Source organism: Lactuca virosa, chromosome 1, assembly GCF_052849685.1.
Source record: "Lactuca virosa cultivar CGN04683 chromosome 1, Lactuca_virosa_CGN04683_v6, whole genome shotgun sequence".
Taxonomy (NCBI): Eukaryota; Viridiplantae; Streptophyta; class Magnoliopsida; order Asterales; family Asteraceae; genus Lactuca; species Lactuca virosa.
Genome location: NC_136426.1, coordinates 147377036 through 147398757, shown reverse-complemented (window position 1 = coordinate 147398757; position 21722 = coordinate 147377036). Strand labels below are relative to the sequence as shown.

The window sequence follows — 21722 nt, the reverse complement described above, 5'->3', positions numbered from 1 at the left end:
TCTGAAATCATATACAAACTTTAAGCTTACACTGGGAAAAGCCGCATGCAAATCCGATTTCAAATGAATTAGATATGTATGTTTTAAACTTTTCACATAAACCAATTTCACCCCTAAAATTGGTTCCAGTTCCTAATACTACTGGTTCCGGTCCCGGTTTATCCGAACCTGATGGACTTAAACTCAGACCACACGAAACTCGGATAAGCCCATTCTTTAAACCCGAAACCCAAAACGGTTCTAATGGTTCCGATTTCGGTTTAAATCTAAACCCTATTACGTATCTCATCAATTCGTAAATCCAAAAACCTCCAGAACAGTGGAACATTTTAATGGAACTTTCATTTCAAGACGAACAAATTCTAATTTATATGATACTCTATTAATTCTTTATAACTATTAACTATTTAGTTATGAATTTTAACCAATAATGATTTTTAGAAAATTCCAACCAAAATGTATTGAAAAGGCTAATCGAAAAGAAACTAATGCAATGAAAAGTCAAAAAGTTTTTTTCATTAGTTTAACTCATCTGCAATTCACAAAATCATACACCGTATTTGTTACGCATTTTAGATTTTATTCGAAAAAATTTCATTTAGTTCATCTTTTATTTTTTTCTATACTTGGTTTGGAGAAATAATAAAAAAATCATTTTCCAACAGTTTTAGATAAGATAATTATTTTTTTCAAATGAAAACATTATTAATTTCATTTTAATCGGTTAAGGTGTTTGGCTTTATGATGAGTTAAAATACATCGAAAATAGATGTCTTTATGACTTTATTCCCTCTAAAAAACAAAAACCCAAACACCTAAATAATAGATAATCACATCAAAAAATTAACAAAATTATTTATTTCTCTTCTCCATTCAATTCTTCCTCTCTTTACATCATCACATATGGATACAAAAATACACCAACCATCATAAACTCATAAACTCTTAGACCTTAAAATATATTAAATAGAGAAACAAATACAAATAAATATTTTACAATTATATGCTAGCTACAGTTTGTTAAATAATGAAAGATAGAAACTGTCTCTTAGAATTTATTGTCAATTTTAAAATACAATGAATACATAACATATATAAACTCTTGCTTAAAATATGGATTTTTAATTTAAGAAAATTGAAATCATAAGAAAATGCCAAGTGGAAAAGAAATAATTCAAAATTTCTACAAAATGACATGTGTCAAATTAATTGAAAGCATGACACTTGACAAAATGATTTTCATTTATTAGGTTAGATAAGTATTATGTGGCTTTTTAATTTTAAAAGTTGAAAAAAAACCATAAACTAACATGTAGATATTATTTATTTAAAATTTTTCACAAAATGACAAGTGTCAAAACTCATTAGAGATTGAAATGTGGCAAAATTATCTTCATTTATTATAGTAGACTAAGTGTGAGACCCGTGTATTACACGGGTTTATTAAAAATAAAAGTTTAGTATCAATATATAAACATTAAACATTTTTTAAAGTGATAATTTTACATAAAAATAAACATAAACAATATAATAAAGGGAATCTCCAGAAAAGTCCTAAAATTTTAGTCCAATTTATGATAAAGTCCCAAACTAAATTTCGTTTACAAAAAAACACAGAATACCGGCTAAAACTTCGAAAAAACCCTTTTTGGCCGGTTTCACAGATTTAGCCGGTATTGTGTCCTTTTTCGTTAATTTCCTCAAAATTTTGGGACTTTTTTGGAAATTACCTGATAACCAAAATATTGGGACTTTTTTGAAAATTACCATGGAATTAATGGATATTATTATTAACAAATCATTTATAAACATAACAGATATTTTTATTTTAAAAAACGAAATACACTTGTTGCTAATTTCTATGAATAAATTGGTGGTCTAAGTACTCATCTATTGCTTATTGACCACATCAAACTCTTTACGATGCTCCGATGCATCGTTGTGGGTATGATGGTGAGGCGTACTCAGTGAGTGTTCCTTTAATGTTGGTGTTCCTCTGATGTTGTTTAACCTAACTACCACCCAACATCCATTCCTCACATGGTAACAACCATAGGCTAACACACATCTATTAAATGTGAGAAAGTTAATATGATAGTTTATATGGAAACAAGTAAATGGTGATTATCTAGTTAAATGGTCATTCAAAGTTTACTTTTCACTATGTGTGTAATTTGATGGTTGTTATCGACTAGTGTATGGAGGTTAAGTGGTTGTAACGCCTGGTTCCTGGTATGTATTTTAACTTATTAATTATGCAATTTAATAGATCAACTCGACGAGTTGGTATCCGCAACTCGTCGTGTTGAAAATTTTTGGACCGCGTGTTTTAAGTGACCAACTCGACGAGTTGGGAGGCCTCAACTCGACGAGTTGGGAGGCCTCAACTCGATGAGTTTGGGTGTGTCTCGATTCTGTTGAAAAAGGAAGAACTCGACGATTTAAGGAAAAACTCGACGATTTAAGGAAAAACTCGACGAGTTGATTCGAAATATCGCGATTATGTGAATTATGGGAACTCGCCGAGTTGAAGGATGACTCGACGAGTTGAGTCAACTCGGAGCGTTGACTTTGACTTTGACTTGGATGTTTACTTTGACTTTGATCGGGATATTACTCTGATTTTTATGGATTTGGATTTATGACTTATGTATATGTTCGCATGTTTTCACAAATATCATTTATTTAGTATTTCTAAAATGAAATTTTTGGGACCGTATTTTGAGTATGTTACAGTGGTATTTAGATTAAAGAACATAATGATAGATCTATATGTTCAAGAATCATTGTGTAATGATAATCTTTAATAACATGTGATCCTATAGCGTCACACCTAGTAGCAAGTAGACACTTATTGATTGTGTATTAATAAATATTATCAACTCTTATTTAACTGAAGAAACATACAGAGTACATCTCAGTATGACACCCACAACGATACATAGGAAAAACATAGGGAGTTGGAAGTAGTCAGCAAACAATAAAGAAGTACCTAGTCGACCATTGTAATCCTAAAAATTAGAAACAAATGTATTTCCTTTGTTTATAAAAAAAATATTTGTTATGTTTATAAATGATTTGTTAATAATAATATCCATTAATTTCATATTAATTTTCAGAAAAGTCCCAATATTTTGGTTATCGGGTTATTTTCAAAAAAGTCCTAATGAGCAAACAAATGAAAAATGACAGAATACCGGAAAAATCTACGAAACTGGCCAAAAAGGGTTTTTTCGAAGTTTTAGCCGGTATTTTGTGCTTTTCTATAAACAAAATTTAGTTTGAGACTTTTTCATAAATTTGACTAAAATTTTAGGACTTTTCTAGAGATTTCCATATAATAAATAAGTAAGTAATTCAACTTATACTAAAAAAACTATTGACATATTCTAAATAATAAAGCTGAAAATATGAAAATGCAAACATTAAGTATTTTTTTAATCTATCTTTGATATCTCGACTTCGGAGAATTTTAAGTCATTAAATATTAAAACAAAATTGACAAAATTATATTCTGAAATCATATACAAACTTTAAGCTTACACTGGGAAAAGCCGCATGCAAATCCGATTTCAAATGAATTAGATATGTATGTTTTAAACTTTTCACATAAACCAGTTTCACCCCTAAAATTGGTTCCAGTTCCTAATACTACTGGTTCCGGTCCCGGTTTATCCGAACCTGATGGACTTAAACTCAGACCACACGAAACTCGGATAAGCCCATTCTTTAAACCCGAAACCCAAAACGGTTCTAATGGTTCCGATTTCGGTTTAAATCTAAACCCTATTACGTATCTCATCAATTCGTAAATCCAAAAACCTCCAGAACAGTGGAACATTTTAATGGAACTTTCATTTCAAGACGAACAAATTCTAATTTATATGATACTCTATTAATTCTTTATAACTATTAACTATTTAGTTATGAATTTTAACCAATAATGATTTTTAGAAAATTCCAACCAAAATGTATTGAAAAGGCTAATCGAAAAGAAACTAATGCAATGAAAAGTCAAAAAGTTTTTTTCATTAGTTTAACTCATCCGCAATTCACAAAATCATACACCGTATTTGTTACGCATTTTAGATTTTCTTCGAAAAAATTTCATCTAGTTCATCTTTTATTTTTTTCTATACTTGGTTTGGAGAGATAATAAAAAAATCCCTTTCCAACAGTTTTAGATAAGATAATTATTTTTTTCAAATGAAAACATTATTAATTTCATTTTAATCGGTTAAGGTGTTTGGCTTTATGATGAGTTAAAATACATCGAAAATAGATGTCTTTATGACTTTATTCCCTCTAAAAAACAAAAACCCAAACACCTAAATAATAGATAATCACATCAAAACATTAACAAAATTATTTATTTCTCTTCTCCATTCAATTCTTCCTCTCTTTACATCATCACATATGGATACAAAAATACACCAACCATCATAAACTCATAAACTCTTAGACCTTAAAATATATTAAATAGAGAAACAAATACAAATAAATATTTTACAATTATATGCTAGCTACAGTTTGTTAAATAATGAAAGATAGAAACTGTCTCTTAGAATTTATTGTCAATTTTAATACAATGAATACATAACATATATAAACTCTTGCTTAAAATATGGATTTTTAATTTAAGAAAATTGAAATCATAAAAAAATGCCAAGTGGAAAAGAAATAATTCAAAATTTCTATAAAATGACATGTGTCAAATTAATTGAAAGCATGACACTTGACAAAATGATTTTCATTTATTAGGTTAGATAAGTATTATGTGGCTTTTTAATTTTAAAAGTTGAAAAAAAACCATAAACTAACATGTAGATATTATTTATTTAAAATTTTTCGCAAAATGACAAGTGTCAAAACTCATTAGAGATTGACATATGGCAAAATTATCTTCATTTATAGACTAGGTGTGAGACCCGTGTATTACACGGTTTTATTAAAAATAAAAGTTTAGTATCAATATATAAACATTAAACATTTTTTAAAGTGATACTTTTACATAAAAATAAACATAAACAATATAATAAATAAGTAAGTAATTCAACTTATACTAAAAAAACTATTGACATATTCTAAATAATAAAGCTGAAAATATGAAAATGCAAACATTAAGTATTTTTTTAATCTATCTTTGATATCTCGACTTCGGAGAATTTTAAGTCATTGAATATTAAAACAAAATTGACAAAATTATATTCTGAAATCATATACAAACTTCAAGCTTACATTGGGAAAAGCCGCATGCAAATCCGATTTCAAATGAATTAGATATGTATGTTTTAAACTTTTCACATAAACCAGTTTCACCCCTAAAATTGGTTCCAGTTCCTAATACTGGTTCCGGTCCCGGTTTATCCGAACCTGATGGACCTAAACTCAGACCACACGAAACTCGGATAAGCCCATTCTTTAAACCCGAAACCCAAAACGGTTCTAATGGTTCCGATTTCGGTTTAAATCTAAACCCTATTACGTATCTCATCAATTCGTAAATCCAAAAACCTCCAGAACAGTGGAACATTTTAATGGAACTTTTATTTCAAGACGAACAAATTCTAATTTATATGATACTCTATTAATTTTTTATAACTATTAACTATTTAGTTATGAATTTTAACCAATAATGATTTTTAGAAAATTCCAACCAAAATGTATTGAAAAGGCTAATCGAAAAGAAACTAATGCAATGAAAAGTCAAAAAGTTTTTTTCATTAGTTTAACTCATCCGCAATTCACAAAATCATACACCGTATTTGTTACGCATTTTAGATTTTCTTCGAAAAAATTTCATCTAGTTCATCTTTTATTTTTTTTTCTATACTTGGTTTGGAGAAATAATAAAAAAATCCCTTTCCAACAGTTTTAGATAAGATAATTATTTTTTTCAAATGAAAACATTATTAATTTCATTTTAATCGGTTAAGGTGTTTGGCTTTATGATGAGTTAAAATACATCGAAAATAGATGTCTTTATGACTTTATTCCCTCTAAAAAACAAAAACCCAAACATCTAAATAATAGATAATCACATCAAAACATTAACAAAATTATTTATTTCTTAGACCTAAATAATAGATAATCACATCAAAACATCAAAACATCACATATGGATACAAAAATACACCAACCATCATAAACTCATAAACTCTTAGACCTTAAAATATATTAAATAGAGAAACAAATACAAATAAATATTTTACAATTATATGCTAGCTACAGTTTGTTAAATAATGAAAGATAGAAACTATCTCTTAGAATTTATTGTCAATTTTAATACAATGAATACATAACATATATAAACTATTGTTTAAAATATAGATTTTTAATTTAAGAAAATTGAAATCATAAGAAAATACCAAGTGGAAAAGAAATAATTCAAAATTTCTACAAAATGACATGTGTCAAATTAATTGAAAGCATAACACTTGACCAAATGATTTTCATTTATTAGGTTAGATTCATGGTTGTAGACATGGTTGGGATCTCTTGATCTTAAGATCTAAAACGAGAAAAACAGTCCCATCACACTAGGATTTATCTTAGATAAGCATAGAGGGATTTTTGAAAAATGGTGCTGTTTTGGAAATGTTTTGTGCAAATGTGGCTGTTTCAAAATGCTTTGTAAAAATAAGGCCCACATATTATGTTTTTGATTGTTTAAAAATTACAAGTCGTTATAATGTTACAGTCTTAATCATTTATCTTATATAAAAGAATTGATTTTTTTTTTCTAATTTATAGCTTTAATCCTTTATCTTATGTAACATGTTTAAAATATATTCATGATCTTTTTAATTTCTTTTTTATATATATATTATAATTTCATATATAATCTTATTTATTATAAATATATTACAAAATTTTATATACTAGTTTTAACAATTTATACCATCAAAAGATCTAACTAACGCCTTCTATTGAATATTATTATATTTTACATGTATTTTATAAGTATGACTAAAATTATATAAATAATAAATAAACATATAGCTTTAAAGTTCACTTGTCAAATCAAATTTTGAATTTGTAAAAACAAATAAAAAAAATCAAAACAAAAATGTCACCGTTCATCTAAAAAACTTTTAAAAACATGTGCATGAATTGTCATATATTGGAATGTTAGAATCTTGACTTAGGTCTTAATTCGATTCAATCTCATATTTTAGTCTTTATTATATAGTTGGGGCTAAAAAATCATCCATTTAATTTGAAAACAAGTATCATAAGTCACAAGAGTCTCATAATCACCCCTTAATGAATAACACAAGAGTCTCATAATCACTCCTTAATCTATTCATTTTGAATTAAGGGGTGATGTTCTATGTTATTCTTTTTGTGGTCTTATGTCTTTAGTTATATATGATCACTAGAATCTTGTTTATTATTCTGTTTAATATGTTTTCTTTTTAATGTTATCGGTTTGCAGCGAAAAAAATTATGGTTCATGTTTAAGATTGAAGCTATTCATTGATGTCATAATCAATATTGAGTTATAATGGATACTGTATAAACAAAACCTAGCAAACAAATTTGAAGATCAATTTATTTTTGTAGAATCTTTAGATCTTATTCGATTTTATGATCATAATTTTGTTAAATGTAAAAAAGTCTAAGGTAAAACGATTTTGCAAATTCTTGACTCTTATAATTAATAGTATAATACACAATAACAACAACATTTATAATAATTATTATTGTTAAAATATGGTGGCCGGTTTAATAATAAACATTTATAAATAACGTCCTTGATGCATATTTCTTCAAACCAAACACATACCAAGTAACAACACGATTTACCAAAATCTTACATTTCTTTATATATAAAAAAACAAACTCATATTGTTGTGTTCGAAACCTTTCGTGCAAGAATGATCCAACAAAGTACCCTATAAAACACAAAGAACCCAAACATCACGCCTACATTCATCCATCGTGTATCCCACTGAAGCCCTCTCCCCTTCAAGATATCGTCTCCAGTCATCAAGCACGTCGAACCACTACCCTCACCAGAGAAACAAACCTCCCTCCGACCCCAATACTCGTTCACCAACCACGAGTCCAATGGATACCGATACAACGACACATAATACATAAACATCCAATACTTCGGTATCACTTCTTTCGGTATAAAATACCCTGAAAACAGAAAAAACGCACCAAGAACAGTGGAAATCAACGAGTTCCCGGAGATGAAATCAGGAGAAACTGCACTCAGAAAGAGAACCAACGAACTAGCCATTAGCACGATTAGCCACACCACAAACACGAAAAACGCAAATGCAGTCGCCGAAGGGTCAAGTCCCACTAGCCAATATACAGGAATCGAAAAGAGGAGGCCGATTATGAAAAGAAACGGGAGGAACACGATGGTGTTGGCGATCATGTAAGATGAAGTCTTGTAGGCTCCTCTCGATGCTTCTTTCATTAAAACTCTACGTTCTTGAAGATATATCGGTAGGGCTTCAACTGTTGAAGAGAGAAGGAAGCTAAGACTAAAAGCAAAAAGTCCTAATCTTTCTGCGATACCATTTTCGTTATTCTCGACCTTTACATACACGCTACCTAAACCGAGGCCTCCCACAACTGCTTGCATCGTTCTTGCTAAGAACAGTTGTTTTGTTCTGTATATAGTTTTCCAAAATCTCGTGCAAAGGATCAGAATTTCATTATATCGAGCTTTTGGCCGGACTGATTGATCTCTTCGTAAAAGCTCTTGAAACGTACCGTTTGTTTGTTCGGCCCATACAGTCGCGAAAGACGGTTCGATAAGTTCTTGAAACGTGGCAACCGGTTCTTTTGAGTTGTATGATGTTTCTAGGGTTTCTTTGATTTCCATGGAGAACTCAAGCGCGTTGAGTTGAGCTGGGATTTCGAATCCCAGCTCGTTAATGGTTCCCTCGAGTGACTCGAGGGAACCATTATGGATTACAGATCCGTTTGAAAGGATCAGGAAGTTGGAAATGTATTGAAGGACTCGGTAACTCGGTTGATGGATTGATAAAATAATGGTTCGTTGTTTTGACGTTGCCATGTTGGATAACAGCTCGATCACTTGAAGGGCCGAGCTGCTATCCAAACCTGATGTAGGTTCATCAAGTAGTAGAATCGGAGGATCGGGAATCATGTCGACACCAATCGACACCCGTTTCCTCTCTCCACCTGATATCCCTCGATCGTTTTCGTCTCCTACAAAACTATCACGAACGTGAACCAACCCGAGCTCATGGATAAGACACTCGACTCGATGTTCCTTCTCTTTTGAGCTCATTTCAGTTAGCCGAAACTTAGCACTATACATTAATGTTTCCTTTACAGTTAGTAAAGGAAGCAAGTTGTCCTCTTGTGCCACAAATCCGCATATCTTCTTCATCTGTGAAGGGCTTGTGATCGGGAAATCGTTGAGTGAAATGGTGGTTTTGGGATCCAAAGTGTTGTCACGAACACGACCGGAGATAAAATGAAGCAAACTCGACTTCCCGCTCCCACTTGGCCCCACAATCGCCATGATTTCTGAGCTTTGTGCTATGAAGGATACTGATTTGAGGATATTGATTCGTTTTGGCTTGTTTAGGAGCCATGGAAGTGTGAATTGGTGGCTTGATTTGATGGTGTAGGAGAGGTTTTTGACGGTGAGTTTGTAGGATGGTTTGGAAGGGTAAGGTGGTGGTGGTGGTGAATGGCGAGAGGAGGAGGAGGGGGTGGTGGATTGCTCCGGGGAGTTGTCGGAGGCGGTGAATAGGGCGGCAGTATCATCTTCGATGTTCGGGCTGTGGAAGCAAGATGCCATTTTTGAGTTGGAGGGTTGAAGTTATGGAAACTGAAGCAAGTTTGGGTGAGAAATGTAAGAGGATGAAATGTTGGGGGTTAGGAGAGTTGGGTAGGCTAAATCCATGCTTATTGAGTTATTGGTATACTGGGTTTCCTAACTTTGGTGAGCTAATTTAAGTTTCTTGTAGACCGAGGTAATTGGCAAAAAAAAAAAAAAAAAAAAAAAAAAACCGATGATAAGAAAGCCAAAAATTAATTGTTCGCTAACAAAAAAAGTACTTCTACGATTTATTTTTATAGCTCTTTTTAACGACAATATTAATTTACAAGAAATTTTTTTTAATGTATTTTGATATACATGTAGGTTCTAGCCAATTAATTAGTCTAGTGGATGGACTCAAGATGATTAAAAAATTGCCATTCATACAATAAAGAACAATAATTTTGACGCATTATCCTTTTGAATTATACTGAAAATTTAAGTTGTTGGACTTTATGTGTTGATACGTTTTTTAACAATATCATATTTTCACCAATTTGCCAATTTGGTATGATACCAAACAATTAATGTTGAAAGCAACTATCATGCACCATAAGGTTGAAGGGACACGACAAGGAGGAGGTAGAGGGGCAAGGTGTCTGAGATGGAGGCGCCTCTCTTCTTTCTTGTGCAGCAGCTGATCATATTCTCTCTCTTCAACAAATTGAGAAAACGAGGTGGAGAGGAAGGTGACTTCCGCAACCACGACACTCACTTCCTTTAACCTAATGATAACTTAACTTTGAGAGGGCAAGCTCGATATTGTTGGACAGCCTCATTGAAGCTCTTCTAGATGACACATGTGATTGCCTTGGCTTTTTATCGGGTTCACTTCCAGCTAAACTTCAAGTTTTTTGATAGAAAAATATTTTGATGATATTGGACCAATCTCACTCATTGAGGAGGTTATTCGTGAGGCCGTACAAAGCATGTATGTTTAATGCAATGAACATGGAGGTAAATAAAACTATATACCGTTATATATATTTTTCGAAAGATAAATAACTATTGATCACCTTTGAATGAAATAAATTGTGCATCAATCTTGTTTGGTCAACTTACCCTTATGGAAAGACAATGCTTTATAGGAGGATCATCACGTCTTTAACATGGGAGGCAACACACATCTATCAACATCTTTGTTGTACAAGATTCTACCAGGAGCGTTATGGTAGATCTCGAAGACATTAATTGTACCTATGGAAAATGGAAACATAATGCTATACCTCGTGCCCATGCAAGGCCCGGCCCAACTACACGGGCGAATTGGGCTTAAGCCCATGGCATATAAAAAATAGGGGCATATTTTTTATCCAACAATATATATATATATATATATATATATATAATTTTGGCCCAATTATTTCAATCCAAGAATAACAGCGATCGGCATTGGGGCATCACCGAATTCTTGAGCACTAAGTTGAAGAACACAATCGTCAAATGGAAAAGCTAAAATTTTGGAAAATCGGACAGTGGGGAGATCGAGGAGTCGACGGAACGTTCAAATCGACTGAACTATTTGTTGTGTGGTTTGATTTGCCGATTCTCATTCCTTACTCTCAATTTCTTATTATATCCTCTCTAAAACTGATACATTAAATTGATCTATACCTCGTGGCTATTAGGCCATGCGATAACGACATTATGATGGTTAAAAATGTTGCCCAATTGTGAAATGGACTGTGACGTTAAAGTAACTTCTTTACGAATCGACATGCATACCGAACAAAAATGTCGCATCGTCTTCCACCTCCAAATTAGTGGGAAATACCAACGGATTTGATGACCACTTTACCTGCTACTGTGAAAGAATTACTTCATGGCTAGATACGAGATGATTGGATTGATATTGGGACCATCAAAACCACTCAAGGGAGGTTTTGAATTCAACACCCTAATCATTGAATCCCACTAAAATCAACATTGGGGTTTTACCCACTTCACAAATACGATTTTTAGGTTAAAAGGGAAAGAGATTTTACCTTGTAAGCCTTTGTCCCTTTCCTTCTTTGCTTGGTTGCTTAATTATCCCCTTGAATCAAACCCTAGATGCAATAAGATGTTGAAATCGCCATGATAGGGTTTCCTTGGATGTAAAGCACGTTCCAAAAGAGAGTAAGGGGTGTGTGCATCTTATTTCCTCACTTTTTCATATTTGGTCCCTATATTCCATGCATTTTGCCAGTTTTTACCCTTAGTTACATTTTTGTATCTTTATCAAATCATTTGACATATTTACACCATTAACTTCCTTATTTGATTTATATATAAATTTTAGGATATTTGTAAGGTGGGGTGTAGCTGATCCCAAATCGGTTGGGAATGAGGACTAAGCATTCATTATAAGGGTTGTGGATACTTTTCCTATCACAACATATTTTAAAGTTGTGAGGGAAGCAGATCCCATAATAACTCTGCAGTTAAGCATGCTCGGGCGAGAGCAATTCAGGGATGGGTGACCCCTGGGAAGTTTTCATGTCGGGAGCCCAAGCGGACAATATTATTATATGTGTCAGAGGGGATGTTAAAAATGGCATCAGAGCTAAGGCACGGGTCGATGTGTTCGACGAGGACATCGAAGCCTATAGGGGGGGGGGGGGGTAAAGGTGGGGTGCATCTGATCCCACATCGTGTAACACCCTAATCTCGGTATGTTTTACTTTTGCCATTCATTTATGCAAATTTTCATTTCTATCCCTTGGAGTAGTACGTGGGGAGTACCACTTGGTACGCTTAGCGTACTAGCTGAGAAGCCGGTACGCGGGGAGTACCAATTGGTACACTTAACATACTAGCTTGAGACAGATCGGGACACCAGGTGCGTACGCTGGGCGTACGCTTATGTACGATGGGCGTACGTGTGACTTCCAGAAACCCTAAAGTGGGGTGTTGCACCCTATATATTCATCCTTAACCTTTAGGGTTGGCCTCATTTCTTATCCCTAAACCTCCAGAAAACTCTAAACATCCCCTTAGCCTCCTTTGTTGCATCTTTGAGCTCTTCAAGAGAAATTTGTGTTGATTTGGTCCATCTTTGAAGAACCTAGAAGAGAGTGAAGTTCATAGCTTGGTGGGAGACTTGAGATCCATAACCCTTCATCACATTGCAAGCTTCCTAAGTAACAAGTTCAAATCTTGACTTGTCAATGTCTAGTTTTCTTTATGGGTATAGTTGGCACACTTTTGGTTCCTTTTGTATGGATTGAGGGCTTGGGACGATTTGAAGGGACCATTTCATTAGATCTGAGCTTGTTAGAGGCTTCCTAAGCATAAAGGTGCCAACTTTATGGAGTATAAGTCATCATGCATGCATTAAGCCATTTATTAAGTCATTTCTAAGCTTAATAGCTTCATTTAGCCATGCATGAAGGTATAGTTAGCAACTTTACGTGTTATTCCATCTCAAGGAGGTCAGATTCATGTTTTGGGACTTTATCTTAAAGTATTAAGAGCTTAATGGGAATAATGGCTTAACAGGGGAGTACGTTAGGTGTACAAGCCAATACGCGTAGCGTACAAGCCTCCATGCGAGTAAGCTTAGCATACAGCTGGGTACACCCCGCGTACTCAATCTGTGGGCTTTACGATTTTAGGCTTCAAGTTTGGGCCACCTTTTTGGGCTCAGACACTTGAGTCCTTAATGGACCAGCTGAGTGTTGATATTTTGGGTCAAGTGAAGGATTGGACCTTAAGGTAAGGCCCAAGTGGGAGTTGGGCCCAATTTAGAAAGTTGGGCCAGTTATGGGCCTTGCTTGGTTATTTAGTGATTAGGCCTTTTGGGTCAAGATTTGGGCCAGGGTCTTAGCCCAACTAAGGAAAAAGGGTAAAGTGGCCATTTACCCTGATAATGAACTATTAGCTTATTAGATTGTAATCCAAGTATTAATTGGATAATTATTATGTTGTGTTAGTGCAGGGATTTCAGTGAGCTAGCAGCCGAAGACTTTCAGTGTGATTCAACAGTGTAAGGTGAGTTTTCCTCACTGTACTTATGGGTTGAAGGTATCAAGGTTGGCCCTTTGGATTTGATATAATGTTACGTATGCTATTATGTTGTAGTGATTTGTTAGATTGGTATCCCGATATATATGATGATGATATGCTTAGTGATCTGTAACACATGTCTGTTGTTACTGACTGGTTATTTGCATGCTTGTCTGATATATATGTGTGTGTGTGTATATATATATATATATATATATATATATATATATATATATATATATATATATATATATATATATATGTGTGTGTGTGTGTGTGTTGATATGGTGTATATGTGGTTGGGTTGAGGCGGTCTTGCTTTGTGCTGAAGGCCAACAGACCCAGGGCGTCCAGGATAGATGAAGGCCAGTGGGGGGTACCAATCAGGCCGAAGGCCCCGAGAACGTTCCAGATAGGCTGAAGTCTCGGTGTGGCGTAACAGTCATGTTGTAGGTTCTGTGAGCGTACCAGGTAGACTGTAGGCCGGTGGGGCGTTCTAGTCAGACTGAAGGCTCTGTATGCCTGTTGTTTATTGTATTTATTCTGGTTTTGTGTTGGATTGGTATTTTGGGGAAACTCACTAAGTTTTGGGCTTACAGTTTCGGGTTATGTTTCAGGTACCTCAGATGATCGCGGGAAGGCAAAGGCGTGATCGTGCACCTCCTCATGTTTTGTTTTATGATCTTTGGGAATACTCTGATAATAAACATGTTTTGAAAACTGTTTTGTAAACAATGGTGATTTGTTGAATTGTTTGAATAGTTTAAATTTTTCATGAATTTTATGGTTGTTACACATCGGCTGGGAATGAGAACTGAGCATTCCCTATAAGGGGCATGGATACCTTCTTTGTCACAACACGTTTTAAATGTTTGAGGGCAACATATCACATAAGAACTCCGTAGTTAAGTGTGTCCTGACGAGAGCAATTCAAGGATATATGAATCCTAGGAAGTTTTCGTATTGGATGCCCAAAGCGGACAATATTGTGATACGTGTCAGAAGGGGGATGTTATATTGATTCCTCGATTGAGATCTTGTAACAGCCACATTTTCTTGGAATATCCCTTTTGCTTTACACCTAAGACACCAAGAGCAGACTCAAAAGAAACTATGATAAGGATTAATCTCAACAAACCCTAGAAGGTTTTGAAATTGTCCACAAGGTAGGGAGAATGGAAGTTGTCCAAATCTCAAGCCAAAGAAGCAAAGAAGAATGTAATCCCTAACACATAATTATAGCCTTAGATCCTTATCCTAAATACATCTACAATCCCATATGACATTGTTTCATATTTTGAATTTCCCTTATCACTTAGAGATATAAAAATATTCCAATTAGTTAACTTTTACCTAACTAATAGTCAACCCCTTTAATTAATTAAAACTATTTAACTAAATCCAAAATAATTTCCAATTAATTTATTAAATCATAATAAATTAATATAATTATTTCTCCTAATTTGTTATTGCTCAAATAAGTCATAAGGGTTGTAGCGCTTGTTATGGGTATGTTCTCTTTTGGTCCTTTATATTATAATTATTTCACTTTTTGACCCTTATCGTTAGTACGCGGGGCGTACCATCAGGTACGCTTAGTGTACTAGCTGAGAAGCTAGTACGTTGGGCGTACCATGTGTGTACTCTTAGCGTACTAATACGTGAGTGGATCACGTCTTTGGGCACGTATGCGGGGCGTACGTGTATTTTAATGAAACCCTAATTTGGGGTGTTGCACCCTATATAAGCTCCTTAAGTCCCTAGGGTTGGCATCTTTATCAGCCTCCATTGCCCTAAAACCCTAAGCTCGAACCCTAATAGCATCTTTGAGTGTTCTTGAGCCTTGGTCTTAATTTTTGGTGGTTTATGCTCCTTGAAGTGATAGAAGAAGAAGTTGGAAGGCTCATTCTTTGGAAGGAAGCTTAAAGATCCAGATTTAGCTCCATCTCTTGGTGACTTTTGAGGTATAAAGTCCCAACCTTGATCCTTTTATTACCAGATCTCTTCATGTCATGGTTTTTATGCTTTTGGTCCCTTTTGGGTTAGTTTGATGAGTTAAGTCGTTTTGTGGGGCTTGTTCTTTTAGATCTGGGCATATTATGAGTTTCTTAAGCTTAAAGGTGCAAACTTTATGGTGTTTATGGTCTCATGCATGCATTAAGTCATCTATTAAGTCCTTTTGAGCTTTAAGAACTTCATTAATCCATGGATGCACGTAAAGTTAGCAACTTTACGTGATAAATCAGCCCAAGGAAGTCAGATCTAAGTTTTGGAGTGATGTCTTAATTAGTTAAGAGCTAGAAATGAAAGCTGGCTAAATGAAGGAGTACATTGGGCGTACAAGCAGGTATGCTTAGCGTACAAGCCCTGAAGCGAGTACGTTGCGCGTACGTGCCGAGTACGCCTCGCGTACTCAGCCAGTTTGGGCTTCGGTGTTGTGGGCTTCTTAGTAATGGGCTATGTTGGATTTTGGTTGCCTTGGGCCTTGTTGGGCCATCATAATTCAAGTGTTGGACAAGGAATATTTTTGGACCTTGGATTAAGGCCAATGAAAGGTTTTGGGCCCAATTTGTAAAATTGGGCCATATTTGGGCCTTGGGTGTTTATTTGGAATTTGGGCCTTTTAGATTGTTGGTTTGGGCCTAGGCTTTGGGTCAAGTTAGATAAAGGGTAAAAGGGTCTTTTACCCTTGTTTAGACTCTTAGTATGAGTTGGGATCCAATTATTAATTTGATGTTATTTTGTGACAACGCAGGGATTTTAGCGTGCCAACAGCCGGGGATTCTTTCTGTGTGACTCAGCAGTGTGAGGTAAGTTTCCTCACTGGGTTTAGCGCTTCTAAGGCACTAATGTCATCCCTTGTTTATCATGTTAGGATGCTAGGAGTCTGTGTGACCCTTGCAAATGTTATGTGCTATTATGTATACCGGTAGGGGGTATATGTCGGGCGAGGCCCGATGAATGTATTGTAGATTATTGTCTTTATGATTATGTATGTGTTAGCATGATTATGTGTTATAGGAGTATGTGTTATAGTGGGCGGGGCCTAATAAATGACAGATCTGTATACCGAGCGGGGACCAATGCCGAGCGGGGCCTGAGGCCGATTGGGACTCATTATCAGGTGGGACCCGATGGAGGACGGGGCCCGGTATGTGGTTTATTATGTATGGTATGGGGTAGTTTGGATAACTCACTAAGCTTTGTGCTTACGGTTATCAATTTATGTTTCAGGTACTTCAAGATTAAAAGGGAAGAGCTCGGGATGATTGCAGAGCACACACCACCTCGTTCCGCATTTTCTTGATTTACTATGATGTGATATGATGATTGATACATTTGTTCTATCTAGATTTATATGATCATGTTTTTGGATACTGATTTTATTAATTAAAAAAAGAAATTTTTGGGTCTTATTTTTGGGACGTTACAAGGGCAACCTAAAAGGACACTGTTATTATTAGAAATATCACCAATAGTTAATGACATTGGACATTCTTTCGGACAATTTATAATATTATGTCTTTAACTTTTAGCATATCATACTTAATTTGTTAGTTTGGATATGTTGTATGTGAACCATTGTCATTTTAATGTCATAAAAACATTCATAATTTTAAAGAAGTTGTAATTCAAATATGAAGACACATAAGAGTTGAAGAACAAGATTTGGCACTTCAATGGCTATTACATTATGGACTTTTGAGCATACCTTTATTTCAATATATTCTTGAAATTATTTTTACATGTTTTTTTCTATGATTTATGAGTATTTTTTGTGTTCTTTGAATAAATATGTTATGATAGATGTTTATTGCTTTTGTGTTATTAAAACTTGTAGTATTTGATTTTTCGTACTATATATTATTTGTTTTGTATGCATGTATGTATGTATATATATATGTGTAAGTGTGTTTATATATATATATATATATATATATATATATATATATATATATATATATATATATATATATATATATTTTGTAATATCAAACCATATTCATTTGAAGCCGAAATAATTTTTTATATTCTTTAAATTGATAACACTCAACTTTAATACAAATTTATATAACATACTTTACTTCTACTTATAAAATTATGTCTTTAACGTTTAACATATTATATTTAACTTGTTAGTTTGGATATATTATATATGAACTATTGTCATTTTAATGTCATAAATTTTGAATAATTGGTATAAAAATACTTAATAATTTAGATATAATGTTAAATGCTTAATTTAAATCAAAATGTCAGTTAAAATTAAAAAAAATCTAAAAAGTATTTTGTAAATAGTTATACGAAAAAAAAATTGTAGCGTTATAATCAAAGCTAAATTATAATCCTAAATTAATTAAAAAAAATTATAACCATTAATAGTTTCCATAGAAGTAGCTTTAAATTAACTATTGATAACAATATTTTAAAATATTATTATATTAAAAAAAATATTTTTGCCTTAAAAAAACATTGTTTGATATTTTAAATAATTATAATGACCGAAATGAATTAGCTAAACAAAAAAAATTATAAATTAATTAATTACAACAACAACTAAAAATTACTTTAAACCATATATCATATTTAACTTTATTTATGAGTAACCCACATGTAGAGGCTATTAAGACCATTGTGATTATATAGTTATAAGAGATTTCTACTTTATCATATTATTCAAAATAATAAAGATTTTATATCAACTTAATGTATTAATTATTATTTCAAAGGTAATAATGACAATGTTATAACATATATTTGTACATATTTAAAATGCATAATTATATTTTGTGTAACTCGCAGACATTTGTCTAAGTTCTACTTATATCAAACTTTAGATTTAAACTCTTTTGAATAATATTTAAAATAAGAGCCTTTATCCTAAACATGTGAAAAATAACAAAATCTAACAATTTGAAAAACTCTAGGGTCCGTCGCGTCCAACAGAGGGTGCGTCGTGTCTTCCATAGATTTGGATTTGTGATTTTCGAGTTTTAAAAGCAATGCTTATAATTAAAACATAGAGGCTATGGTGCCACTGTTCGGTTTTATTACATCTATACACATGATTAGTGCAACATAATGAACAAATTCATCCTTATATGTATATTCACCCTAGGATTAATGTTTTACTAATTATAGCAACCTACTTATTAAAATTGAAGAAGGGTAATAGTACTTACCTCTTGATCTTTTGATTGAGATCTTATGATTGCCAACTCTTGCAAAGGACGAATGACCAAACGGAGAATCCCTCTAATGTAGTAAGACCTAAGACTCCAAGAAGCAAAACAAGGAAACCATAAGAACGAAATTTCAAAAATTCCATAACCTAGGATAAAGGTTATAATTTTCGAACTAGGAGAAGAGTGAGAGAATAGGTAGAATGAAATTTGAGTCTTAGAAAGTCTTTGGGTTTGATCTCAAGTATCTTATGTATAGGCTCCAGTTTAAATGCTTATCTTTTATAAAAACATGTATTATCCTAATCATGTAATATCCCAAAAACCATGGCAATTAAAAAAACATTTCCATAAAAACCATAAGGAAATCAACCATTGTTTTTCAAATCAATTCCATAGAATCAGAGTATCAAATAATCTCTCAAAACATAAATCAGCAGGAGAATGTGTACGATCACACCTTTTTCCTGCCCCGCTCATCTGAATTACCAGAAAAACATTAAAACCCACAACTGTAAGCCAAAGCTTAGTGATTTCCCTCAAAATACCCCGTAAAACAATACATATACAATACATGCATATCAGTCCCACAGCGTAAAACTGGATTGCTCACGGGCCTACAATCACGAGTCTGGATTGCCCCCGACCCACAGTCATCAGACTGGATTACTCCGACCCACAGTCATAAAACTGGATTGCCCCGGGCTTATTGGCCTACAACACAAATCCATACTGCCTCAAGCCAATCGCACTATGTCAACATATGCACTAAAACAATAACAATCAAGCACAGGTAATCATAGCAGATTCACAGTTTAATAAATCACTACAACATAACAACATTCTACACATAAGGACACATAATGTATTACAAAGTATTGTGATAAAACTCACCTGACAAGCTAGCAGAAAAACAACATAGCTCTAGCAAATCCAAAACAGATACTACTGGGCACCTATACAATAATCAGGAACCAGACTCCTAAACTACAATCCAATATCCACTAATTGACCTAGAGTCAAATTTTGTCAAAAGTCAACGGTCAACCTCCAGTTGACCGCTCTATGCTCAACATAGAGCTCAAGGTGGCAAAACAGGTAAATTTGGAGCTATGCTCAACGTAGAGAAAATTACGCTCAATGTAGCGACCTGATGTCAAACTTGATTATTAAATTCTTAAAATAGAAGATCAACTCCCTAAACTTTGAGATCTATATCAAATGGACGTATTAACGGATAAAGTCTCAAACTTTATCCATTTGCATGGTCTCAAAGAGCACAAAACCAAAACCTAGATCCATAAAACCACTCATTGTTTAAGAGATCATGCATGGATGGATGAGAGTGACCAAACTCTCTTTTTTATGACTTATTAACCCTAAAAACGTCTGGAAATGGTACTCAAATGTCTGGAGTATCTCATACTCATAAAGACCAAGGTTATGGGGACAAAAGCATACAAATCTCTAGAGTAACTAGATCTAACATGAAACATCATCAAGGTAGAAACTTTATACCTTCTGGAGGAAGATTACAAGATGCAAATTCAAGATCTACAAGCTTGGAGCTTCCCAAGTGCTTCCCCAAAGGGGTTCTTCCTTCAACAATGCACAAAAAATCCTCAAAGGTCTCAAAACTCTCATAAGATGGCTAGGGTTTCAAGGTGGTTGCTCAGGAGGGTGGAGGTTGAGAATGGAGAGGGCCTCAAGGGGTTAGAGACTTTAAATAGGGCTCACAACCCTTAGGATTTGGGTTTTGGTGTTGCACACCTACGTTCAACGTAGCTTAACCTACGCTCAGCGTAGGGGTCTATCCTACGCTCAATGTAGGTTAGAATTCTTGAAATTAAAATTCAAACACAATAATAATAATAATAATACTCGTAAGGATCGGTGTTACAATTCTTCCCCACTTAAACTAGATTTCGTCCTCGAAATCCACAAGTGCAAAATAGATATGGATAGTGCTCACACATCTCCTTCTTGAGCTCCTAGGTCCACTCGGAACCCATCTAGTGCTGCCACTGAACCTTGACTAAGGGCACCACCTTTTGTGCAAGGTATTTGTCTTCCTATTCAGAATCACCATCGGCCGCTCTACATAATCCAGATGCTCATCCACCTGAATGTCGTCTAATGGAACCATTGTCGAATCATCAACCAGACACTTTGAAGCTAAGAAACATGGAAGGTGTTATGAATCTGACTAATCTCCTCAAGTAGATCTAACCGGTAGGCCACCTTGCCTACCCTGACCACCACTCGAAAAGGTCTTATAAACTAGGGGCCCAACTTTCCCCTCTTCCCGAAGCGTATAACACCATTCCAGGGTGATACCTTCAGCAAAACCATGCCCTCAACCTGAAACTCCAACTCGGATTTTCGCCTATCGTCATCTCTCTTCCTGAAAGGTTCTAGAATATTCCAATTAATCTCAAGGATTAATTAATATTCAACCTTCTAATTAATTTAAACTATTTAATTAAATCCAAAATAGTTTCCAATTAATTTATTAATTCATAATTAATTAACAACTTATTTTTCTCTATTTCCTAATTGTTTCTTGTGTCATGAGGCCAATCCAAAAGGACTAAGTTATTATTTAAAAATAATACCAATAGTTAATGACATGTGACACTCTTTCCAACAGTATTTTACGTAACTCACAAATAGTCGTCTAGTTTTAAATAATCAAATTGAAAGCATATATATTATATGATATAACTAAAAGT

At 33.8% G+C, this 21722-nt stretch overlaps 1 protein-coding gene across 1 annotated transcript; it reads right to left on the bottom strand.

The window, feature by feature from the left end:
* Nucleotides 1–7725: 7725 nt before the first annotated feature.
* ABCG23 (ABC-2 type transporter family protein) lies at nucleotides 7726–9880 on the bottom strand. Its single transcript, XM_079078852.1, has one exon. It carries the CDS (start codon nucleotides 9797–9799, stop codon nucleotides 7847–7849), a length of 1953 nt encoding a protein of 650 aa, XP_078934978.1. The 5' UTR covers nucleotides 9800–9880; the 3' UTR covers nucleotides 7726–7846.
* Between the last annotated feature and the right edge of the window lie 11842 nt (nucleotides 9881–21722).